This window comes from Gymnoscopelus microlampas (genome assembly GCF_963454915.1).
Source record: "Gymnoscopelus microlampas genome assembly, chromosome: 10".
NCBI classification, from domain to species: domain Eukaryota; kingdom Metazoa; phylum Chordata; class Actinopteri; order Myctophiformes; family Myctophidae; genus Gymnoscopelus; species Gymnoscopelus microlampas.
In genome coordinates, this window is record NC_139947.1 from 10,509,503 (window position 1) to 10,537,000 (window position 27,498).

Genomic DNA, 27,498 nt, shown 5'->3' on the forward strand with positions numbered 1-27,498 from the left:
GAGCCTGGCAGCCCCGGCGCGGGGCTAGCGGGGCGAGCAGGAAGGGATACAGACAGACGGGATGTCTTGAAGAAGAAGAGGAGAATATCATTAAAGCTCTTGAAGGAGGATAGATCCTCATCTTTCCATCTCAGCAGCGGTGGTGGTGGTGGAAGAAGTAGTAGTCGGATACTACAATGTGTAAATACTCTGTTACAAGTACTGTAGCCTAAAAAGGCCTGTATTCAAACATTTACTTGAGTAAAAAAGGTATTGGCGTCAAAAGATGGTTGCGGTACCAAAAGTAAAAGTTAGCATGCTATAATGGAAACCATTGTTCTCGCGTTCATCAAAAATAAAGAATTTGAAATCTTGTTTGAAAAGCAGGTTTCTGAAGTGCCCACAGACCGAGCAGGAAAACATGGTACCATTTTATCATGAGCATTAGTGAGAACCAATTATATGAATATACGTTGAGAATGGGTGAAGTCGTCCTTTAAAGACGGGGTGCCGTGATTGTCAGTGATTCCCCCCCCTAAAACAAAAAAGTGTACAGAAAGTGTTAAAATGATGTTTTTATGTGGACACGCCTCCAGTTCATTAAGTATACCTGGTTCTCACCTTAGCACCTCCTCCACCACCTTAGCACCACCCACCTGTCCCGGTCCCTCCTCCTCCTCATGCCCACACCTGTTGTGTTATGATAATGAGGGGGAGGGTATAATTTTACAGTGTCATTAATTAAAGTGCTGTTTTTCTATTGGCACGTTTGACCCTCAAGGTTTCAGCCTCCAGGAAGAAACTAAAAATAGTCAGAGAAGACGTAAAACACCATAAAACACCACCAGGGGGCTTAATGAAGTTCTATAAACCCCATAGACACATGAAAAACAGAAAAAGTGCAAAACCATGGCACCACCTCTTTAAGTAAAGTACTTGAGTAAATGTACTTGGTTACTTTCCACCGGTGTGCCTTGACGAGGCAGATCTCACACATCTCTGTGTGAAAGCTGGACATCGTCGCAGAAACCTCTTATCTCCATATTCTAACTTTTTTTTGATCATACTACAGCGTCACACGGAAGCATCAAAAGTATCAGATCTACAAGCTCAAAACGCGGCGCAAAGCGACGCATTTTGAGCTTGTAGATCTGATACTTTTGACGTTTTTGAATTTGAACCCTGAAAAGTTAAGTAGTAAAGTAAGTCGTTTTGGACATATGAGGTTTCCACCCGACAGAGCCACAGCTGCCTGCCTATACGACTGACTGAGCGAGTCTTCAGATCCACTTGTTTGCTTTGGACAGGAGGCTCTTCCCTTAAAGAAATGATTATAGAACCGAGGCCGAAACCCCCAAAAGAATCTGGCAGAGAGGCGGATTTTAGCCCTGACAGTGTCCTGACACCCCACCTGGCAAAACAAATGAAAATGTGTGTGTGCGTGTGCGTGTGCGCACGTGTGTGCGTGTGTGTGTGTGTGTGTGTGTGTGTGTGTGTGTGTGTGTGTGTGTGTGTGTGTGTGTGTGTGTGTGTGTGTGTGTGTGTGTGCGTGTGCGTGTGTGCATGGACACGTGGACAGACATACACACAAAACGCACGAGAACGGCAACATGATACGAGGGGTCGCAGTTTTCGTATTCGCTGCAACTATCAAACGGTTCCACTACGGCTGAAGAGAGAAGTGAACGCCGTGAGCAAAATGGAGATGGTGCTTTGATTTGAAGGAATACAACTGTCATGAACTGTGTACCTTTATTGTGTAGCAATTGTCCTGTGTTTCCCGTTTCGCCTAGTTACCGTCTTGTCTTACCTCCCTGTGATTACTTGTTTTCTCCACCTGTGTCCTGTTAGTCTCCCAGCCAATCCCTGTGTTGATTGTCTTTGAGTTTCACCTGTGTCTAGTTAGTCTGTGTCTATTTAAAATCTCTCCGTGTTCAGTTTACGCCTGTTCGATTATAGTCATTGATACCGTGTGTTCCTGCCTATATCGTGTTTGTCCTTCTGTCGGCCTGTTTGAAGTGAATAAATACTGGACTTGATCTGCCTGCTTGCCTTGTTCTGCCTCTAGGTCCTCACCTTACACGCACCTTGACAAATCTTCTGATGCTTTTGTACAGTATGCCATCCTGATTTAACCACAACCCTATCCTGGGCAAGTCATAATACACAAATATTTGGCAAAAAAAACTAAAATATTTGATATTACATTAGCTTTTATCCAAAGCAACTTACTATAAGTGCATTCAACACAGGTAGGCAAGAAAACCACTAATCACCGGAAGTCTTAAGTGCATTCTCTTCTAAAACAAGCAACTAAGAGTATACCTAGCACTAAGGTAAAAGTGCAATATATCAGCTACCTACTTTCTTAAACAGATGAGACAAATAGGAAAATCAAATGAGCAAGAGCTAAAACCAATAAGTGTATCAAAATAAACAAGAGCCATAGAGGGAAAAAGGCAGGCACCAAGTAAAGACCCCTGGGGGACCCCAGTCAATGAAGTATATAGGGTTTAAGTGGTTGATTTTTCTAAATAATTCAACTGAAAAATTCACTCTTCATGGATGTCTTTTCAAAACGATGTTTTGACTAATATATGGATATAGAGTAAAGTTTATTTCGCTCGTTTTGTTTCATGGAATAAGTGATTTGATGTGAGGGCCACCCAAGGTGGTACAGTGGTAAAGTAGCTCTCCCACAACCAGGAGGAGTATGGGGGTTCAAATCCACCACGGTGCATCCGTCGTTGTCGAGCGTCTATAGGGCATAGCAGTGGTGGCCATTTTCTGGTTCCACTCCAAAATAGTCAATGCCTTTTCCCCATTGAGATTTCCAAAAATATTGATATAAATTATTTTAAGCCTAGAATCCAGGGTCCTGGTGAATCATGACCATTAAACGTTCGATTCTATAAAAAAACGTATTTGAAAACGGCAAAACCAAGGGTATTTATTAAATATAGTATATCATATAATTAAATATTAAAAAAAAAAATCACAGAAAAAAAAATGTATGGTCATGATTCACCAGGACCTTGGATGGCTTGATTCTAGGCTTAAATGAGTTGATATAAATATTTTTGGAAATCTCAATGGGAAAAATGCATTGACTATTTTGGAGTGGAACCAGAAAATGGCTGCCACTGCTATGCCCTATACGAACACAATTGGCCGTGTTCAGGGGAGAGAAGCCGGGCGGGGGGATGTACAACTACAAGATTGGGAGTGTTGGGCAGGAGGAGGAGTAGAGCGAAGGCCCCCCACCGGGAGGACGGGGTACGTCGTCCTCCCGGTGGGGGCTCCTCACTGTGTCAGGTGAGTCAGTAGGACACAACAGCAGTGACAACACACAGGTGTGCGTCAGTGTGTGTGTGTGTGTGTGTGTGTGTGTGTGTGTGTGTGTGTGTGTGTGTGTGTGTGTGTGTGTGTGTGTGTGTGTGTGTGTGTGTGTGGAGGAATGAATTGGCATATCGCCTAATCCTGGGGCTTTCCGGTGAAAAAAGCAGTGTCATGGCGGCACCATGTGTATCGAAGGAGACATGATGTGTGAGGTCGTCTCCGCCACAATTTCCCCGCCACGAAAACAGTAGGTTTTGGGGGGGGTTTTCGGCAGTGACGGGAATAATTAACCCTTTAAGACCGGGAACGCATCTGTGTAACCACTTAAACCATTATTGTACTTTGGCTATTCAAAAATAGCAGATCCACAAGCTCGTAGCGCCGCAGCGATTTTTAAATCGTGAAAATTTGGTGCAAATCTTTGAGTATATATATTTTTAAAGCGAACATTTTGAACTCAAATCTTTGCCTCTGGGGGGTCCCTGGAACAACCCATTTTGAGATGGGGGTCCTCGACCAAATACACATCCTCTTGACATGAAAAAAGTTTGAGAACCACTGATAATATAGCAACATAAGTTTTTTCAAAAAACTGTTAGGATTTAGAAGACATTTGTAGAATCCCCATGTTCACTTTAAAAAATATATATTCAAAGATTTGCACACATTTTCCACGATTTAAAAAAAAATAGCAGATCTACAAGCTGATATGAGCTTGTACATCCCATATTTTTGAATAGCCAAAGAAATTCAAAAATGACACAGATGCGTTCCCGGTCTTAATGAGTTAATCGCATGGGGAGGAGAAACTGGCGACGAAATAAAATTCGGCAGGGGAACAAACGCCTAGAAAGAAACACTGTCGATCAAAACTTATAACGCGACAGAAAAGGGAAGAGAGGAGGGGGAAACAGAGACAACAGAGACGAGGGAGAATTATCCATGTTGACTGCTAAGCATGTGAGTTATGCTCCTTCTGGGTAAACTAACGCAGAGGAGGAGGATGGAGAGGAGAGGAGAGGAGGGAGGATGCTGGGGTTTTTTGGAGAGCCACAGTCAAAACAAGAGTCAAACCACCCTGCCTTCCATTGTACGACGACCGGAGCGAGTGACGACACTTGTGGTGCATGAGAGCATTCTGTGAATTGTTTTCCGCAAAGCTGACTTGATTATCCCTCCTCAGCCCTCCGCGTGAGTGTGTAACAAATGGAACCAAATGGTCCCTCACGGGGTAACATTTGGTTCTATTTGTACACACTGCGGAGGGTCCGTTTGGTCCCGTTTGTACACTCTGCGGTTGTTATATTAACCCTTTAAGACCGGGAACGCATCCGTGTCATTTTAAAGATGTCTTTGGGCTATTCAAAAAGTAGCAGATATACAAGCTCATAGCTTGTATATCTGCTATTTTTTGAAAAATCTGAATATATATTTTTAAAGCAAACATTTGTAACTCAAATCTTTGCTTCTGGGGGTCCCTGGAACAAAACATTTTGACATGGGGGTCCGCGGCCAAATACATATCATTTTGGGTGGTCCTTGATGGTTTGAGAACCACTGATATAATTATAGCAACATATTTTTTTCCCAAAAAAATGTGGATTTAGAAGACAGTTGGAGAATCCCCTGAGGCAAAGATTTGAGTTAAAACGAAAAACGCTTTAAAAAATATATATATATTCAAAGATTTGCACAAAATGTTCTCGATTTTTCAAAAGATAGCCAAAGAAAGCTTAAAAATGACACCGATTCTTTGCCGGTCTGAATGGGTTAACACGAGACATATTGCTGTGTATATTGGGCAACACTTCCCCTGCCTGTGTTGACAAAACACTGTGATTAGACTTGTAATGTGCTGCAAACATGTGTATACGGTTGTTATGACACTATTTAGATCATAGACTTAATGTGCCGTGGTTAGTGTAAGCAAACTGCAATTGCAGATCTAGCTTACGATGCGTCCCATTGCAACGTGTTCCGAGCTTGTAGATCGGTTATTTTTGGCAAAGAGATTCAGAGTGGGGAAAAAAGGAGAGGGGCCTAAACTAGACCCCTGGGGGACTCCAGTCAATGAATTATAGGGTTTAAAAGCGGTTAGAATGATTGTTGTTGAACCCGGTTCAATGGTTTTCTTTGGTGGGATACTTTTGGTTACTGTATCTCAGACTAGTTTGTATCTGAGTCATCTAATGTTTTGACCCGGCGCTCTCTAAACCACTCCCATGTTTGAGGGTTTAAAAAAGCCCAGCCTACTCCTCGGTGGCCGTGTGAGTTCTCACAGCGACCACTTCTCTGAGAACTCACAACTTTTTAGCTGTAACAGTGATTGTAAGTAAGGCATTGGACAGTGGTGGAAAAAGTACTCAAATTGTTTACTTAAGTAAAAGTATCAATACTGCAATGCAGAAACACGCTGTTACAAGCAACGGTCCGGTAATCAAAATTGACTTGAGTAAAAGTACAAAAGTATTGGCATCTAAATTATACTTAAAGTACAAAAAGTTAAAGTAGTAGTTATGCAGAATGTCCTGTGTAAAATGTGTAAAAGTCTTTTGAAAATAGCAGATCTACAAGCTCACAACACGACGCGTTGTTAAACTGCATTTTGAGAAATAGACATTGGGAGGAGAATTTTCCTGGTCCTCACAAGAGAAATGGATATTTTTATGTATTAAAAAAAAAGAGCTTTCCATTAATTAATTGTAGGATTAGAATTCACAAAACATTCAGGTTGTGGTTATAGGGTTAGGATTAGACATTTAGAGGTTAGGTTTAGCAGTTGGTGGGTCAAAGTTATGCCTGATTTATACTTAGATGTGGTGGCACACTGAAATCTACAAGCTCACTCAACGCGTCACGCTGCGACGCATTGTGAGCTATTTATTATTGTGAGGCTATTTTCAGGCTTTAGAGTTAAAAGCATAGTATGTTACTTGTGCACTGTGTTTACATAACAAAACAATATTAAAAAAAGTTTTACCCATCATTTCCCTCTATACCAGCAGTTATCAGCCACTGGAGTAGTGTGGTAGTGTTTATCTGCAGAAACACATTGTCGTCTTGCTGTATTGTGGCGTTTGTTTTGGCAGCCAAAACAACAACGTCTTTGGTGAAAAACACCAAAATACAGCAAGAGGACAACTTGTTTCTGATGACCGCTGGTATAGAGGGAAATGTATTATTTCCCTTTCCCTCGATGTATTGTTGTGTTATGTAAACACAGGGAGAAGTTTACATACTATGCCTTCAAGGTTGAAATGACAAAGAAAGAGTTTGTGTGCAGAAATGTTGTGTGTCGATGTCCACACAAGTATAGTAATACAAACGTTGTGTGCACGAGCGTGCGTGCGTGCGGTTGTGTGTGTGGTGTGCGTCAGTGTGTGTGTGTGTGTGTGTGTGTGTGTGTGGTGTGCGTCAGTGTGTGTGTGTGTGTGTGTGTGTGTGTGTGTGTGTGTGTGTGTGTGTGTGTGTGTGTGTGTGTGTGTGTGTGTGTGTGTGTGTGTGTGTGTGTGTGTACGTGTGCATGCGTCAGTGTGTGTGTGCGTGCTGTGGTCAGGAGTACTGGAGCCAGGTGGCCACGTGTTGGCTCATGGGAGGTAATTTTTCTATCAATGGTAAACCACAGGCAATAAACAGGGGCTTGTGCTGCACACACACAATGCAAGGTTTGATACCCTGCCAACCGCTTGGCAAGCCGATACGTTGGACACAACCCGGGGACGAGACCTTTGGCCCCCGGTGGTTTGAAATACGGCCAAAGCTAGTTTGCAGATATGACCAAGAAGGGTTTGAGCGGACGCCAAAAGAAGTTTGCTGATATGGTTGGAACCCGTTAAAAATGAACTGAAGAGTTTTAGAATGTTGACCGCGGATCTGAGGTTTGGGATTTTTTTCATTTTTGCAATGATTCTCTCTGCTATCCCCCCCTCCCCCCCTCCCCAAAACGTGGCACTCATTTTACACACGGACACTTATACTCACAGAACCACAATGGAAATTGTGCCTTTATTGCGTTTCATCCTTTTGACAGATATGTACAAATAGGTGTTTATGCATGTTGCGTTTTTGTCAATAAAGATGTCAATCCACCAATGTAATGTGCGGGAGAGCATAGTCGGTAGAGCACACACACCGCCTTTGGACCACAAGGTTCTGGGTTTGATCCCTGGCACCGCCGAATCGGTGTGTGAGTAATAGGACTTGGGTAACTAAAAGTCATGTGGTACAGTATAAGTACTGGGAGCTGATGGTATAGGTGTTGGCGCTCCACCTCCCAGGGGTCTAGCAAACGGCCCTAAAAGAACACCTTCAGGAGGCTTCAATTCCAAACTGGCCCCTGTCAAAGTCTTAACCTAACCCTCACCCCTCCCTGTTATTGTTTGAACTGTTATTGCAGGGGTCTTCAACAGGGGGTCCGGAACCCCTAGGGGGTCCTCAGAGTTACTACAGGGGGTCCGCCAAATCTTTGTGTGATATGATTTCTTTTTTTTTACCGTAACCACTTGAACCCTAGCATGCCTTTTTCTGAGAAGAACTTTAGCCAAAAATAGCAGATCTATAAGGTCTCAACGCCTCGCGCTGCGAGGCGTTGTGAGCTTGTAGATCGGCTATTTTTGCAAAGAGGTATAGGGTGTAGAGGGAAAAAAGAGCAGACCAAGCAAACAAAAAAAAGTTTAATCTGAAACACAATTTTATACAATATAGAGGGGGTCCCTGCATCATCTCTCTCTCAGCTAGGGGGTCCTTGGCCTGAAAACGTTGAAGACCCTTGGTTTATTGTACATATTTCTTGTTTTTCATACCAGTAACCTGTAAACTGATTGTATGACGTTCTGAATAGTAGTGTACATCTGTCTGTCTTCTTAAATGTCATCATGATTTGAGTGCACAGGGATCTCATTTTAGATAAGCCCAGTGGTGTAAAGTAACAAAGTACATTTACTTAAGTACTGTACTTAAGTAGAATTTTGAGGTATTTGTACTTTACTGGAGTATTTCCAATTGTCTATACTTTTACTTCTACTCCACTGCATCTCAGAGGCAAATATTGTACTTTTACTCCACTACAATTATTTGAAAACTTTAGTTACTAGTTGCTTTGTAGATTTTGATTATTATTATCACGCACACTAGGGCTGCACAAAGGACAAAATTGTATGCATGCCAAATATCTTACTATCGACACGATATAAGTTATATGTATATCGTTTAAATTTCATATTTTATATTTAAGTGTTACAACAGTGAAAAAAAAATAGCAAGTCACTCTTTTCTCTGACAGTAAAACCCTTTCCTTCCTAGGACGTACAGTACACCCTTATTTTGAAGGCCGACCGTCCGGAAGTCAAGTGTTTACGCTCGTTTGACTCGACACAGCGCTGCTGGCGCTGGCTTGATGAACATGCTATGCCAAAGTCACGGCAAATCACAGAGTTCAATAAAACGAACGTCAATCCGACGAATGGACATAAACAGTTGAGTCAAGCTTTTCGTACAGAAGCCTTTAGGCAGCTTGGCTACATTACATTTCAGACGACGCAAAGTAATTAATTTTCAATGAAAGGCGAGTGCAGGTCTAGCTCTATGAAGCAGGTATAGGAGCAGTCTGACACATGCATGTACAGTATGCTCGTCGCACACACACACACACACACACACACACACACACACACACACACACACACACACACACACACACACACACACACACACACATACATACACACACCAAAATGCACAATATATTGTGCATAATGATATGTATTTGGCCGCCAAAATATTTTGTTTCAGGAAGAAGCAAAGATTTGATTTAAAAAATGTTCACTTAAAACAAATATTCAAAGACATATTCAAAGATTTGCACACATTTTCACGATTTTTCAAAAATAGCTGATCTACAAGCTCATAGCGCGGCACTCTGAGCTTGTAGATCTGCTATTTTATGAATAGCCCACACACACACACAGAGTTGAACTGGCTTTCAACAAGTTGACAACAACGCGATGTGTAGAGAAATGGAGGGGTAGTTTATTTTCCTAGGCACTGGCTAAAAGAAAGGGATGTTGCTGGCTTTAGCAGTGGACGAGCATGGGGGAATTTATATCGCCCATATCGTTGCCTTTTGCGATATTGCATGATCATATCGAGTTAACGATAACGATATATCGTGCAGCCCTAACACACACACACACACGCGCGCGCACAGACACACTGAAACTGACAGAAGCCTCTCCAATTAGACAGCTTTAATTACAGTGGTGACAGCAAGCAGTGCGTGACAGCAGACAGCCAGCACTCACATTGGATCTGATCAAGCTCAGAGGAAAGACTGGGACTCTGGCCAGCCATGCAGACCAGGAAAAAAAAACAGGGAGGGGAGGGAGGGGAGGGATGGGACTAAAAGAGTAATTAGTTTAGAGTTAGTGTTATTTACAAAACAGAAATATTCCCCAATAAACACGAGCCCGATGTTTCTGTTTGGGTCTGCTGTTGATTAACTGTCCGCGTTGTTGATAGGAGCTGACGGGGCTCCAGAAAATGAGTCCAGGATGAGACACGGATGGAATGAAAAGACAATCAAATCACGTGGATCTCAGGATGCACAATAAACAAGAGTGGCTCCGATGTGGATCTTGGGAGTTCAATGTACTGTAAAAAAGCAGCCTGTGGCGTCAGTCAGCCATCTATGACATGTCTATGTCTAAATTTGGGCAAGGTTTCAGCCTTCCATTATAAAATATAAAACATGCGTGACATCTCTGTCGCGTGGAAACCTCATCATGTCCACAACTGTTACTTTTCAGGATCCAAATTCAATGCTGATCAAAATAACATCATATTCACACAAAAAAAAAAAGTTACATAGTGGACCTTTAAATCCTACATACTGTAGGTCTACTTAATATTGACTGAAGTCCCCCCCAGGGGTCTCTATACTAATAGACCAGGTTCTTTTTCCCTCTACACAAAATACCTTTGCCGAAAATAGCAGAGCTACAAGCACTCACATACAACGTGTCGCGATGAGACGCATTGTGGGCTTGTAGATCTGTGAGAGAAGAAGGAAGAGACAGACAGGAGGAGGTGGAGATTTAGTGCAGTGTTAAAGAGACAGGGGGCGGGGGGAGGGTCTTCCTTCTTTCTTCCATGTTTTTTTGTATTTTTTTAAAGGCTCCGTGTGTCCCAGAATAAATCCCACACAACCCTTCCCAAAAGAGTCACAGCGTGATTAATGAGCCAGCACTTCTACAACACCTGCACCGAACTGAGGCAGAGGGGATACTGGACACTGTGTGTGTGTGTGTGTGTGTGTGTGTGTGTGTGTGTGTGTGTGTGTGTGTGTGTGTGTGTGTGTGTGTGTGTGTGTGTGTGTGTGTGTGTGTGTGTGTGTGTGTGTGTGTGTGTGTGTGTGCGTGTGTGTATGTGTGGTGTGTGTGTGTGTGTGTGTGTGTGTGTGTGTGTGTGCGCGCGCTAGCCTGCGTGCGTGCGTGGAGGGGGGATGATGGAGAAGAAAAAGAAAGAAAGTTAGAAAAAAAGAAAGAAAGAACAAGAGAAAGAACAAGAGAATGGGCGAAAGAAAGAGCGGGCGAAAGAAAGGCAGTCCTGTGGAAAAGCAGAGTGTGACAGATAGGTCCATTTGGTGGTTCTGGTTGGTCGGGCATGGCTGGCAGTGATATCCGTCCCGGAGCGGTCGTGTCCGAACCGGCAGCCAGTAAAGCGCTTCGCTTGCTCTCCTCTCCCACAAGAAGCTCCAGAGGATGCCTGCTGCTGCTATAGGCTCCATTACATACCCGCCAGTCCACAATGCTTTTTACTGCTCAACTGGGTCTTGGGGGGGGGGGGGGGGTCCACACACACACACTGTGCAATCCTCCGTGTTCATTTAACTCTGAGAGTCTACAAATGGAACCAAATTGACCCTTAGAGGTTTGTAACTCTGAGACTGTACAACAATGTGTACAGTCTCTGAGTTAGACGTGACTCAGGGAAATACAGTAAAGGTACAAAAAATGGATGAATTAAAAATGAGGATTTTACACATACAAGCATGCACACATAGGCATATATACATGTGTATCTATCTGATGACCAAAAGCCTAAAATACTCTCATATTACACCCATCCTCCGTTCACTCCCATGTATACAATACATGTACTGTATACTCTACTCTATCAGGACTGTCGACCGGGCTAAAAGACTGGAAAGAGTTCAGACACGGGCTTGCAAAATCATACTTGGCCGGAGGTACTCGGGATACACAGAGGCTCTCCGCACCATCACATTACGCACCCTATAGCAGAGAGGCGCACACAACTGTGTCTTGACTTTGCCAGGAACCTGTTTTAAGTCCGACTTCAGAAACCGGCTACCCCGCCTCAGAAAGGAGATCTCTGGTCGCCAAACAAGGAACGGAGACAACCTGGACACTCTAGCATGCCGAACTGAGAGATACAAGAAACCACCAATGCCATACACGTGCAGACCCTTAAATGATAATGGATTTTAGATTAGTGTTTTAGGTTAATAGATTTTTAGATAAAAAGAAAAATAATTCAGTGTTTTTAATGGCACCTGTCTTTTTAAACTGATCTGTGATCATGCTGAAAGCTGAATAAACACGAACATAAACATGGGACTGTCTGGAATATCTGGACCTGTTTGTTTATGTAATTCACTGTACTCATTTCTGGAATATTTGAATATGTTTTCCTTGTTCTTTCCATCTATCTCTATTTGTCTTCCCTTTCCTGAAAAGTACAAATGGCGGAGCTTGTAAGAAAAGCAATTTCACCCACTTCTTCATGCCTGTAAAGACGTGATCATGTGACAATAAAGTTGAAGTCAAAGACAAAGTTGATTTGTGCATGTGTGTGTTTTTGTGTATGTTGAGTGTGCGTGCGTGTGTGTGTCACATTTTTATACAGTATGTGTGTGTTGCGCCAACCTTCCCGCAGCGTTCACATGGAAATAAAAACTCTTAAATGGTCATTTAACTCATAGGAAAATACCACAGTATATTTCTGTAATCACAGGTATTTCCTTCTCACTAAATCATTCGCTCAATGATGGAAATACAACTGCTTCACATCAAATCCACCTCTAGTGCGTGTGCGTGCGTGCGCAAGTGTGCGTGCATGCGAAAAAAGTACTAAATTTTGACTTAAGTAAAGGTATCAATACCATCATGTAGAGATACTCTGTTATAAGTAAAAGTGCAGTATTCAAAATGTACTTGCGTAAAATAACTAAACTTAAAGTACCAAAAGTAAAAGTACTCATCATGCAGAATGTCCCATTTCACAAGTTTTCAAATGTATAAAAAATGTAATGTTTTGAAAATAGCAGATCTACCAGCTCACAATGCGTCGCATTGTGAGCTTGTAGATCTGCTATTTTTTTTTTTGGCCGAAATGTATATGGGGCTTAAGTGGGTAATGTTTTCCAATAATAATCAAAATCTACAAAGTAACTAGTAACTAAAGTTTTCAAATAATTGTAGTGGAGTAAAAGTACAATATTTGCCTGTAGATGTAGTGGAGTAGAAGTAAAGTATTGGAAATTGGATGTACTCAAGTGAAGTACAAATACCTCAATTTTACTTAAGTACAGTACTGTGTGTGTGTGTGTGTGTGTGTGTGTGTGTGTGTGTGTGTGTGTGTGTGTGTGTGTGTGTGTGTGTGTGTGTGTGTGTGTGTGTGTGTGTGTGTGTGTGTGTGTGTGTGTGTGTATTCTATAAGCACCAATAGACACACAAAAGAAGTGCTCTCCATATTTTCCTAACCGAGCACAGAGAAGAAAATCAGCGGGCAGTTGGTTCATTTCAAAAAGCAGACAATGGTGGCTCGCGCTCAGCCACCAGAGCAGAGAACTTAGAACTTAGAAGACTGAATAATAAATCATATAGCCCTGAAATTAGTCATGGCAGAGCAGGGGTTGGTGTGACAAGAAATGAAGACATTTGACAGAAAACAGCCACTATTCTAGGCAGTGCAGTCTACGGCATCCCGGACTACCTTTTTCTCACCTTTTATTTGATATTATTATATCCTAGGATGAGTGGTACAGTAGAAAGAAATCTTAACTCCATCGACCCGAGTCCACCGCAGCTAAAAACCAGAGCGGACGGTCGATGCGCTAGATCGCGTATTTTAATAGCTTTTTTTTTGGGTGAGATCTGATTGGTTCATATCGACAGAAACCTCACCACAGTGTTTTTGTGGTGAATGTTGTCCCGACTACATTTTTCTTCAAATGTAGCATAGGCCAACATTTTAACAAATTGTAAAAAATGGGCGACCCAATAGCCAAGTGGTTAGGGTGCAGATACCATATGAGTGCAAAATGCCCTGATCAGCAAGTTCCTGGTTCCATTCAGAACAACCCCAAAAAAATAATAAGAAAATGTTTTCAAAAATAGCTGATCTACAAGCTCACAACACGTCACGGCAATGGCATGACAAAGCAAAGCAAAGTTTGTTGTTTACCCAGGGTGTCGGACTAAGCACGAAGCTTGTTTCCAGCCGGACCCTGCATGGAAGCCTTGCTCAAGGGCTATTCAGCGGTGATTCATGATTGATGTGATGAATTGGGGAATCGAACTAGGGACCTTCCGGTATCAAGGCCGCCCCTCTAACCACTAGGCCACCGCTGCCACAGGTTGTGAGCTTGTAGAATGCCTATTTTTCACGGCAATGGCATGACAGGTTGTGTGAGCTTGTAGATCGCCTATTTTTAAACATTTTTTTGACACCACTCAAGTGGATAAAGATGGAGGCGCATATTCTTAATGCCTGAGAATAGAAGAGTGACGGATGAGGAATGTTTTTGATCCCTGTCGGACCTCCACCGTGAGGGGCCCAATCACATCAGGGGACCCCCCCACTCCCGCCTCCCCCACCCCCTGCCCTTCCTTTCTCCATCCTGTGACCGCTCGCTGGGACGTCCCCTGGGTACGGAGCTACCGGGAGAGGTCAGCTTTCACACACACACACACACACACACACATGCGCGCGCACACACAGTGAATCATACTGTAGCACATTATCCTAACATTCAATCTACAGACATGAGACATCTACTTATCATACATCTGTGTGTGTGTGTGTGTGTGTGTGTGTGTGTGTGTGTGTGTGTGTGTGTGTGTGTGTGTGTGTGTGTGTTGGGTCTGAATGGGGTAGTGGGGGTCCAACTCTTTTCTACTGTGACAAGGTCTGCCAGAGTTCAGCACTGAGGCCGGCTGCCAGAGACAACACACACACACGCGCGCGCACGCACACACACACAGTTACATATGCTAAATAAAGTTGTAGGACAGGTGGAGGAGAAGCAGACAGAATGTGTAGCTTGTTGCTAGGGAATATACTGAGCGTTCACATGATACACCACATGATTCTAAACAAGTTTCAGTTCTATCACTTCTTAACAACTTCCAACCATGCTGGAATTGTGGTCACTATTTAGAAAGAGAACGTGACGTCACGCCATTGAAAGTAATAGCTGGGGGAAAAAAAACTCTCAAGATGGCGCCACCCCACCTGTCCATTGAACGGTTCCTCATGCTATATAGAAGAAATATTTCAAATGAAGATTTGGAATTGAAGGCTGTTATATCAAAGCAAAAAAAAAAAACTTTAAAGGAAGTAGCAAACTCAGACATAGGCTAATTGAACTTGAAGAGACCAAGAGCCACCCACATACTGTCACAACTCACTACCTTCAACAACAACCACAACACAACAGACACACTGTAGATTCACATCAGACTTCCATTCCAGAGCCAGAAACAGTCACCGTCACTGAGCATTGCCACCCAGTCATTGGGTCCCAAAAAATGACAGCAATTGAGCAACAGCTTGAATCACATTAGCACACAGACAGCATACAACACAATATGACAGCAATAGAGCAACAGCTTGAATCACATTTGCACACAATATACAACACAAGCAGCAGCAGCAGCAGCAAAGAGAGACAAACAAAAAAACACACAAGGTTCCTACCTTGAGCCGTCTTCTACTTGACTTCATCAGTTGTGTAATCAATCGATGGCCAGGGTCAAACTAGAGGGGAGGCATGCGATAATCCGACAGACCTTTTCTCCGACTATGTGGCATCCGCGTGCGGTTAGAACACACCAATCTCTAGTTTGCCCACGGACAAGCCTTCCAGCGACGACTCCAGTCATCTCCATCCTCCATACATCTGGTTATAGTGCGTGCCAAAAATCCTGAAGGGGGCGTCAACAAGTGTCATTTGGTAGTGGCGGACATCTTTGGGGGGTATAAAGTATGTCTGCAGCTACTAGAGAGACGTTGGCACGCACTATAGCTTGACCAGTATATTCCTCCCCTGCTGGGAGCTCCCGGTGTCAATGGAACTGACCGGTGACCAGCCTCATTCTCCTGGCTGCCATCTTCTCACTCACCCTTAGCCCACCGTTCAGATGCTTGTTGGTGAAGTTCATACTGGTTGAAGTACTGCACATAGCATTCTGGTGTAGCACAGTGGCCTGGGACTTCTTTAGGGCAGGCATTAATCATAATAATAATATAGGCTGCACTCTACAGCTTTGTCACTGTATATTTGCATATAGCCTACAGTTAATTGTGTTATCAGCATTTAACTCCTCCTAAGTAACAGGAGCAGCAGCATAGTGCAGGACTATAATGAAGAGGAAGGGGTCGAAGGGGTCCCCCTGCAAAGCAGGAAGAAAGCAGCGTTAATTTTGACAGCAAATTTTGATTTAGTCTTAGTCTTTTGAATAACACACCATTTAGTTCTAGTCCTATTTTAATCTTCTGAAAATTGTTTAGTCTTAGTCTAGTCTTAATCGACTAAATATCAAAACCGTAGTATTTTAGTCTTAGTCGACAAAATTAACACTGGAAGAAAGTAAGAGAAAAAGAAAGCTGGTCCCATATGAGACTGTCTTGGTTGTTTCTAAACACTGGTCACTGCACACTTTGAGCTACTTGAAGGTGAAACAAATAAATAGCAGAATAGTAAACATGTTTCTCTTCTATATACATAGTTATGTGCATGTATTTTGTCCTCTCTAACTGGTGCCATTTTTAAACAACACATAGCCTACCAGTACACATCAGATTTAACCATAACTGAAACACACAGGCACGCATGCAGGCACGCACACACACACACACACACACACACACACACACACACACACACACGCACGCACGCACACACACACACAGCTCAATACAACATTCACTTCTATGCACACAGAAATGCTTTATCCTGACTCGTTTTTGCTTTACCAAGTAAAATAATAATAAAACACAATTCAGTGGCCTAATGCTAGCGCTAAAGCAGCTAGCTTGTAACTCACCAGGAGAATAAACTCAATGCAGTTCATCATGAAGATATTTTAACTTCTCTTCCACCTGCCTGCAGCCCTCCACACATACATCTTTTTGCAGTTTTCACTGCCTGGAAATACTGACAAATCCACCCAACTTCCATGTGGTGTAATGTTACATAACAAGTTGTTAATTCCACTCTTTTACATCCAAATATAACAGACTGGAGCTTGTTGTATCAAACACCTGCCTGTCTCCTGCAGGTGTGTGGGGGGGAGGGGGAGGGCGAAAACAACGAGGATTTAAAGAGCCCACCTGAAGCGCTGAAAGCCTGATTAGGAAGTGTCTACCAATAACCCGCATTCTCAGAGTGTCTACTTTCTAATCTAGGGAGTATCTGACAATAAAACCTTATTTTGCGTCTCAAATCACTGCCTTTAAAAAAAATATATATATATTTTAAGACTATATTGCCGTTGCCCCCAGATGTTAAGCAAGCACACGTTAGGTTACTAAATAACAACTAAGATTTTTTTATTTTTTTATTTAATACTACTCTTCCAGTGAAAAAAGATATACAAACTTTTAACTGAAAAAGTTACATGGTAGGACATGACTTCAACCTAGGTGGAATAATCAACTTTATTATTTCACATCACGGTCTCTCTCTCTCTCACACACACACACACACACACACACACACACACACACACAACACACACACACACACACACACACACACACACACACACACACACACACACACACACACACACACACACACACACACACGCAAACCTGTTGTTGACCAATAAGACCAATACTTGCCAAACTTTTCACACACACACACACACACACACACACACTGTGGGAAAGGTTTTTGCATGTGCCTGCCTCACGTTTGGGTCTTGTGAGTCAGCCATGTGAACGCTCTCTGGTGGTTCTGGAGCGGAGGAGGGGGAAACACACAGAGGAGCCACCGCAGTGGTTCTCAAGCATTTTCATGCCATGGTGGACCCCCAATAATCGGGCAGATCAACCTCTTATCTCCATATTTTAACTTCTTGTATTTTTCGTAAATTAACGCCCTGCTTGATCACACAGCATCACACAAAAGAATTTAAAAAATAGCTTTAATATCTACAAGCTCAAAGCTTTTGAGCTGGTTGATGTGCAATGTTTGACATTTTTTATTTGAATCCTGAAAAGTAACAGTTTGGTGGTAGCGACTGTATGTATTTGCCCCCCCCCCCCCCCCATCATAAATGATTTTATGCGGGGGGGGCCTTATAAGAGAGGATTTGTGTTAAAAAAAAATTACACTTCAACTTCTTGTTTATGTGTGTGTGTGTGTGTGTGTGTGTGTGTGTGTGTGTGTGTGTGTGTGTGTGTGTGTGTGTGTGTGCGTGTGCGTGCGCGTGCGCGTGCGCGTGCGCGTGTGCGTGTGTCTGTGCGTGTGTGTGCGATAGCTCCACCCTTTGCCAGACTCATGTGACAGAAACCAGGTAAAAGGTTGTTATTCTGACTCTCCTCACTGAAGACACACAAAGACGAACAATAAGATTCAGCTTCAGATCAAACACAACTTCCAGTGAGGGAGGACAGACTGTCTGTCTACAGCAACAGGAGGGAATACTGACCCAGACCACTTGAACCTGCTGCTGACTGTCACCTGAATGGACTTTAGCAAGAACCAGCATTTGCAGTGAAAGTAAACTTCAGGGAACATTCTAGAGGAGAGAGTGTTACCACCACTGACTGGCTGATTTCCCGTCTTGAACAGTGTGTCTGTACTGTAGCTTCACTCAGAGACCAAATGGCTTCCAAGTTGTCTCACCCTGAAGAGAATTATTCCTGTCCTGTGTGTTGTGACATCTTTAAAGATCCTGTTCTCCTGTCCTGTAGCCACAGCTTCTGTAAAGACTGTCTGCAAAAATGGTGGAGAGAGAAGAAAATAAAGGAATGTCCAGTTTGTAAGAAGAGACATTCAATGGATCCACCCAGAAACCTGGCTCTGAAGAACGTGTGTGAGGACTTCATACAGGAGAGACATCAGAAAGCTTCAACAGGGTCTGAGGTTCTCTGCAGTCTGCATGCTGAGAAACTCAAACTGTTCTGTCTGGAATGTCAACAGCCAGTGTGTGTTGTGTTTCGAGATGCTAAAAAACACACCGACCACAGATTCAGACCCATCGCTGAAGCTGCACTTGATCACAAGAAGGACGTCCAGAAATCAATGAAGTCTTTACAGGAGAAACTGGAGGTCTTTAATAAAGCTAAAACAAACTATGATCAAACAGCAGAACACATTCAGTTCCAGACCCAGCACACAGAGATTCAGATTAAAGAACAGTTTAAGAAGATGTGTCAGTTTCTACAAGAGGAAGAGGAGGCTAGGATTGCAGTACTGAGAGAGGAAGAGCAGCAGAAGAGTCAGATGATGAAGGAGAAGATTGAGGGTCTAAACAGAGACATATCAACCCTTTCAAACAAAATCAGAGCCATAGAGGAGGAGCTGAGAGCCAAACATGTCTCATTCCTGCAGAACTACAAGACCACAATGGAAAGAGTCCAGTTCACACTGCAGGACCCACAGCCGGTCTCAGGAGCACTGATAGACGTGACCAAACACCTGAGCAACCTGACCTTCAGAGTCTGGGACAAGATGAAGGACATTGTCTTCTACACTCCTGTCATTCTGGACCCCAACACTGCCCATCCAGTATACATCCTGTCTGATGATCTGACCATTGTAAGATGGGGAAAGAAACAGCAGCTTCCTGACAACCCAGAGAGGTTTGACCACTATGGTTTCGTCCTGGGTTCTCAAGTCTTTAACTCAGGGACTCACAGCTGGGATGTTGAGGTTAGAGACAATGCACGCTGGTCAGTAGGTGTGTTTGCAGAGTCCTCTCAGAGAAAGGGAGACAAAACGGGTAAATTCTGGAGAGTAAGGTTAAAGGAAGGTAAATACACAGCACACTCCTCACCAGGGTCAGTCACTGATCTCTCAGTGAAGCAGAAACCTCAGAGGATCAGTGTCCAGCTGGACTGGAATGAAGGAAAGCTGTCGTTCTCTGATCCTGATACTAACATAGTAAACACACACATACACACCTTCACACACACTTTCACTGACACACTCTTTCCATACATTCACACTGGTCATGGTGGTTCTCTGAAGATGTTACCAGGGATGGTTAGTGTAACTCTGTAACAACGTAGTTAGACATGATGATGATGATGATGATGATGATGATGATGATGATGATGATGATGATGATGATGATGATGATGATGATGATGATGATAATTAATTGATTGGATGGAATACTTTATTAGTCAAAAATTGTAAACAGCACAGAGGTACAGTGAAACATTTAGGCTAAAAGGATTACACAAAAGAGTCCTGGGGACTCGTTTCCATTGTGGTCCTAAAGTAATACCTGTCAATGTTAGAATCTATATGATTATGTTGTGGTCGAGGACGGTCAACATGAACAAGTGTCTCCTAAAGCAACACTCTGATCTGTGATGACTTCATCATGATACTCATCATCTTCATCATCATCATTAACTACACAATCTAAGTGTCAATTTAACTTTGAAGAGTGTACAAACCAAATGGACTCTGTTGGGGAGTCGGGGTACTTTACTATAATGTACATATATTAGACTAATATGATTATTTTACTGTTGTATTTCTACACAGTTTGCTCATAAAATATAGAATCACCACATTGAATACATCTCAAAAGGTTTAACTGAGCAATTTCCTTCATTATATTTTGTTTTTAGGTAATTATTGCTTGATTTATTATGTTGCATTGTGCTGTTTTCTAGTAACCAACCATGCTGTTCTTTAACATTAGATTATATATTATCCTACATTTGTTGCACATGTCTCATTGATCATGAATGATCCACTGATTGACTATCTTGTCCCTACAAATAGGACACTATCATTAAAGATTAACATTTTTGCATCTGCCAAACCTCTGTGGACATTAACTTTGTTATGTTAGTGTGCAAGTGTTCCTTTAGTCTTCTTAGTGTGTCAAGTGACAGGAAGCTGAGTGTAGAAAGACATACAACACATGACTCTGACTGGAATCAAACCAGAGACATTGTAACCACATGGTCGTCAGTCTGTGACTATTTACCTACTAGTGACTATTCAACAACCAGTGTGTCACATTCACTATCTTTTGACATATTCTTCTGAGATAAGCATTATGCTGTAATATGACTGATAAAGTTTGCTCTGAGTTCTGAAAAGACAATTATATGTGCAAAATACTCTTTTAATCAAATAAACATCTACCAAAAATCTGTTGTGATTTGAGTCCAGTTGCATCACATAACAAATATCTGTTCCACATTTTTTACAGTATGACACAGGAATTTATATAGCAATAAGTAACAATGCAATTCATTTTGAAAGTAACTTCCCCAGTACTGGTCACCCATATTGCTCATACCTATTGAACATTGGTTCACCTGTGTCCCATACCCTTTATAAGTGATGCCCGCATGTATTAATTTGTGTCAAACAGTATCGTCGCCTTCAGGGTTTGACAACATTTTTTTTAACTATTCACCAACCAGTGTGCCACATTCATTCTTTTTTTACATAATATCCTCTGAGATAAAATAATTCTGCAATATGATAGGGATGGGGATTATCCATTTTTGAACGTTTTTTGATCCCCTTATCGATCCCACTATCGATCCTTTTCTCTTTATCACTATAATTACATTTTCACGTTTATAAATTACTATTATTAATTTAGATTACTGGTACCGATCATTGTCAATGTTTTTCTAATTGTTTAAAAACAGTTCCTGTAGTATAACATAGGGTTAAACCCCTGAGGACATGTCTCATTGATCATGAATGATCCACTGATTGACTATCTTGTCCCTACAAATAGGACACTATCATTAAAGATTAACATTTTTGCATCTGCCAAACCTCTGTGGACATTAACTTTGTTATGTTAGTGTGCAAGTGTTCCTTTAGTCTTCTTAGTGTGTCAAGTGACAGGAAGCTGAGTGTAGAAAGACATACAACACATGACTCTGACTGGAATCAAACCAGAGACATTGTAACCACATGGTCGTCAGTCTGTGACTATTTACCTACTAGTGACTATTCAACAACCAGTGTGTCACATTCACTATCTTTTGACATATTCTTCTGAGATAAACATTATGCTGTAATATGACTGATAAAGTTTGCTCTGAGTTCTGAAAAGACAATTATATGTGCAAAATACTCTTTTAATCAAATAAACATCTACCAAAAATCTGTTGTGATTTGAGTCCAGTTGCATCATTTAACAAATATCTGTTCCACATTTTTTACAGTATGACACAGGAATTTATATAGCAATAAGTAACAATGCAATTCATTTTGAAAGTAACTTCCCCAGTACTGGTCACCCATATTGCTCATACCTATTGAACATTGGTTCACCTGTGTCCCATACCCTTTATAAGTGATGCCCGCATGTATTAATTTGTGTCAAACAGTATCGTCGCCTTCAGGGTTTGACAACATTTTTTTTAACTATTCACCAACCAGTGTGCCACATTCATTCTTTTTTTACATAATATCCTCTGAGATAAAATAATTCTGCAATATGATAGGGATGGGGATTATCCATTTTTGAACGTTTTTTGATCCCCTTATCGATCCCACTATCGATCCTTTTCTCTTTATCACTATAATTACATTTTCACGTTTATAAATTACTATTATTAATTTAGATTACTGGTACCGATCATTGTCAATGTTTTTCTAATTGTTTAAAAACAGTTCCTGTAGTATAACATAGGGTTAAACCCCTGAGGGTCCTAGGACCGCACTTTGAGGAACCACTGAACTACCTGTGAGTCACACCCATGTGAAGAGCTCTGGTTGGCTCTGCAGCAGAAAGGGAACACAGAGAAAACTAATACATCACCAAGCATGCCCTGTGCCAGAGCTGAATGCACCGCTAGCCAAGAGAAAGTAGGGTAAAGGAAAAGGAAAATGGAGTTTGTCCAAGTTGGCAAACGTGTGTGTGTGTGTGTGTGTGTGTGTGTGTGTGTGTGTGTGTGTGTGTGTGTGTGTGTGTGTGTGTGTGTGTGTGTGTGTGTGTGTGTGTGTGTGTGTGTGTGTGTGTGTGTGTGTGTGTGTGTGTGTGTGTGTGTGTGTGTGTGTGTGTGTGTGTGTGTGTGTGTGTGTGTGTGTGTGTGTGTGTGTGTGTGTGTGTGCACGCGCGCGCGTGTGTGTGTGTGCGTGTGTCCACTTGGTGAAAAGTCACAAATTGTTGGGTCGCTGCATGGCGCGGAAAAATGATTCATACAGTAGGATACATATAAACACACACACACACACACACACAGATTAAATTGTAAATAATGGCGCTTATACTGTAGTTAGGGCCTTTCCAATGCATTCTTCTCACACCTGTTAAGTCAAACGGGTGACACGTTTCGGGACAGGTTTGACCATGCAGCACCCGTTTGACTCCCCTTTGTGTCAAATGTTGATGATGATGATTATGTGATGATGTTGATTCAACTTGAGAGTGAGTCATCAGGATTCACTGTCTTCTTGCTCAACACTATAAGCCAGGAGGAGCTGCTGGGGATCGAACTGGACCTTCCAATTCCCAAACACCCACTCTATCTCCTGAGCCACTGCCGCCCATACAGTATAACTCATATAAAGGTCCAGATTGGTTAAAAGAAGCTGGACAACCAATGTCTGCAACTCATACCAACATTGTAATCACACTGACATGGTCAATTACCCAAAACCACCCTTTCATTTTAATGATGCATCTTACTTTACTACAAAGTGGCAACAGATGGGAGCAGATGTCTATTAAATCTGTGATTTAACTCTGAGAGGGTACAAATGTAACCAATTTTTTTTGGTGTACTGTAGGTACACTCAGAGTTACAAATGGATAACATGTACATTGAAGAGACAGAAAGGGGAAGAAAGTATCTGATACAAAAAATAAAACAGTGCCTACAGTGCCAGTATTTTACTGGCAAAATAATTAGCATAACTTGCTGGAATGGCAATGGGAGAGACCGTTTTCACGTGCCCTCCGTGGCAGCAAAAGTGCTGGTATTGCCAGATAAGCGACCGTTTTCATTTGTTTATTCTTTAACGGTATACTTTATACTTGTGCGAGAGGTGACTGTATAAGCGAGCGAGACTAACTTTAAGCCATAGAAAGAACAGAGGATAAATTGAGTTGATAACATACAATTAGATTAGATTATTGATTATTAATACACAAGCAATAAACACTGCAACCAAAAAAAGTTCAGGACTTCTAGTCAGTGTATAAAATGATACAGTATGTTGAATTTCTTGGAGTCCAGAGGAGTGCACACAGGGCTGCTGACCGCTGCACTTCTTCTCCACGTGTTGTTAAACACTTATTGGACTCGGGGCAAAAACGCTAAAAGCACATTTTCCACTTTAGTGGACAATAAAGTCGATGCACTCTTCTCTTCCTTATTATCCAATCATATTCACTCATTTAGCTCTCACGCCAGGCAGGCAGGCTGGCTCATCATTAAGGAATTAAATGAAATGGATGAATAATTGAAGAATGGACTCTCGCACTCGCACAGTGGAACATCTGACTCCTCCAATCAATAATAATAATTCACATTAACAACCAAGTCAGTGCTCGGTCAGGGGAGTCTCCTCTCCACATGCACACACACACACACACACACACACACACACACACACACACACACACACACACTCACTGCTGCTGCAGAGAGAGAGAGAGCGAGGCGGGGTGCACTGCGGAGCGGGCGAGTGAGTCAGTTTGGGAGACAAGAGGGGCCTTGTGTTTACACTGGCCAGTGTGTGAGCAGCCTGTGAGCAGCCTGTGTGTGTGTGTGTGTGTGTGTGTGTGTGTGTGTGTGTGTGTGTGTGTGTGTGTGTGTGTGTGTGTGTGTGTGTGTGTGTGTGTGTGTGTGTGTGTGTGTGTGTGTGTGAAATGTCCAGCCCACGTCTTAATCGACAGGGAAAGGGCCCGATTCATATCTCGTCGTATGGCGGTATCATGACCCCCCATATACGCGTGGTGGATTCGATACCTGGTCGTACGGACCAGGTATACTTTTTTTTATATATTTTTTTTTTATCCCACGATTTTTGTACCCCATTTTTTCAGTGCCAGTTGCCTAAGCTGTAATCCTGGGCGCTACTCTCCCTATGCCAGCCTGGGGAGAGCCCCGAACTGAGCTCATGCTTCCTTCAAGACATGAGGAGTGAGCAGGCCACTTCTTATCACCTGACAGGGGGGAGTTTCCTCGATAGGACGTATAGCGCGTGGAAGGAACACGTTATTCCAACCAGTTGATTGAATACTTTCTTAACAAGGTTGCAAAAAGTAGCAGTGGTACAGTTATACAATAATGCTAAAAGGATAACACAAAAAGCCCTGAGGGCTTGTTTCCATTGTGGTCCATGTGTATTCAATTCATCAAGACATAAAGACATACAATACTACACAAGAAATCATCAATACTAGGAGCAGTAAAAGTATGTTTACAGAAAAACAGTAGGGGGTCATTTAGGGGGGTCATTTATTTTGGCAAGCTAGAAGACTTGGTCCAGTTGGAAATTGCAGACAGGTGCTCTTTTATGGCAGTTTTAAAGGAGGGTTGAGTCACACTTTTTGATGGCTGGTGGTAGGGCATTCCACATTTTGGTGGCATAATAGCAGTGGTGGAAAAAGTATGCACATTTCTTACTTAACTTAAGTAAAAGTACCAATACTGCAATGTAGAAAGACTCCGTTACAAGTAAAAGTCCGTAATTCAAAATTGACTTGAGAAAAAGTACAAAAGTATTGGTATCAAAATGTACTTAAAGTACCAAAGTAGAAAGTACTCATTATGCAGAATGTCCCATTTCACAAGTTTTCAAATGCATAAAATTGTGAGCTTGTAGATCGGCTATTTTCACATGGCCGAAATGTATACAGTATAGCCGAGGGCTGAAGTGGTTAATGTATGTTTTGTAATAATCAAAAGTAACTACTAACTCAAGTTTTCCAATAATTGTAGTGGAGTAAAAGTACAATATTTGGATCTTAGATGTAGTGGATCTTAAATGTACTTAGTTACTTTCCACCACTGGGAAGGGCATTCCACATTTTTGGTGGCATAATAGTAGAATGAATTCATCCCCATGTTTGTGCCAAATCTGGGGTGGAATGAGCATAATGAATGAGGCACAAGCCCCGGTGTAACAGACAGGAGGAGCCTGGCATGGCCCTTTAGAGGAGGGGGCAGGGCTCAGCTCAGTCAGCATCACACAATCAGTGTTTCCCAACAACGCCGGCCTCTCAAAGCAAAGCCCCCAGGATGGACACACCAAAGCAAACAAACCACGCCGAGATGAAAAGGAAATGGTTGCCATACCGTAACCAATGCCCAGGAGGATTTCTTCTAACAAGACTGGCGTGTGTGTGTGTGTGTGTGTGTGTGTGTGTGTGTGTGTGTGTGTGTGTGTGTGTGTGTGTGTGTGTGTGTGTGTGTGTGTGTGTGTGTGTGTGTAAATGTAACTTGAGTAAAAGTACAAAAGCATTGGCATCAAAATATACTTAAAGTACCAAAAGTAAAAGTACTCAAATGTTTGAAAATAGCAAATCTACAAGTTCACAACGCGTTGTGTTGCGATGAGTTGTGAGCTTGTAGATCGGCTATTTCCAAATAGCCTACAGTATGTATAAAATACGGCTAAAGTGGTTAATGTATGCTTTATAATGTAATCATTTATTTCTGCAAAGTAACTAGTAACTAAAGTTTTCTAATAATTGTAGTGGAGTAAAAAAGTACAATATTTGCCTCTGAGATGTAGTGGAGTAGAAGTAAAAGTACAAATACCTCAAACTTTTACTTAAGTACAATACTTGAGAATATATACTTAGTTACTCACCACTGTGCGTGCGTGCGTGCGTGCGTTAGTCACAACAACTAAAGTCTGTGTTGATTTAAAGGCCCACTGGGTAACATCTATTTTAGTAGTATGTTTGGCGACACTTATGGTAGCTCCGCTGTCTATTAAAACGGCGATAAAGTTATTATTATGGTACGTAAATAACTTTAAAATAATTAAATAAATACATTCCCAGTGCATTGCTGGTGCTTGTGTCATATTGGCACGAGTGTCGGAGGCAGACATTCACAAAACATAGTGTTCAGAGTTGTTTAAAGCGGCACTACGTTTTTTTAATGAATAAAATATAATTTTGTCCAATCTGTATGGTAGAGTATGTTAATACAGTATAATTATACAATGGGGGTGGTTGTATTTTGTCTCCCTGCTCTTCTATTGAGACATTTAGATCGTGTCAAAGGTCACCTAGAAACAGGATCTGACACGAATTTTGACCTGATGGTCAAGATTGAAAAATATCAGCACTTGCTCAGGAGACCGGGTTCAAATCCGGGGTAGAAGAATAAGAGAAGTTACATAGTTACCGGCAGTAGGAGACACAAAAGAGACTCTTTGTGTCTCCTACCGGAACCGCTGCCGGTCATCAAATTATTGGCTTAGGAACAAGACAAAAACTCAAAAATATCCATGAATTCAAGTCTCCATGGGCTGACTAATCGATAGAAAAGTCATTTTGGGGGTGAACTATCCCTTTAACCTCGAGTGTAAAAAGGAAAAAGACACAAATGAACCCGTTAAACTCTCTCAGAATTAAATTAAACCCTGAGGATCCTCACTGTGTGCCAGTGAGTGGACATGCTATTTACCACAGTTCCTGCACTAAATGGAACATCTCAGGATGCCGAGGAAATCCCAGCAGTGTCATT

At 42.1% G+C, this 27,498-nt stretch overlaps 1 protein-coding gene across 1 annotated transcript; it reads left to right on the forward strand.

The window, feature by feature from the left end:
* Positions 1-18,347: 18,347 nt before the first annotated feature.
* LOC311054071 (E3 ubiquitin-protein ligase TRIM39-like) lies at positions 18,348-19,855 on the forward strand (the record flags this gene model as incomplete). The annotated part of the gene is made up of 1 exon (XM_084069951.1): positions 18,348-19,855. Exon 1 carries the CDS (start codon positions 18,455-18,457, stop codon positions 19,853-19,855), a length of 1,401 nt encoding a protein of 466 aa, XP_083926077.1. The 5' UTR covers positions 18,348-18,454.
* Positions 19,856-27,498: the final 7,643 nt, after the last annotated feature.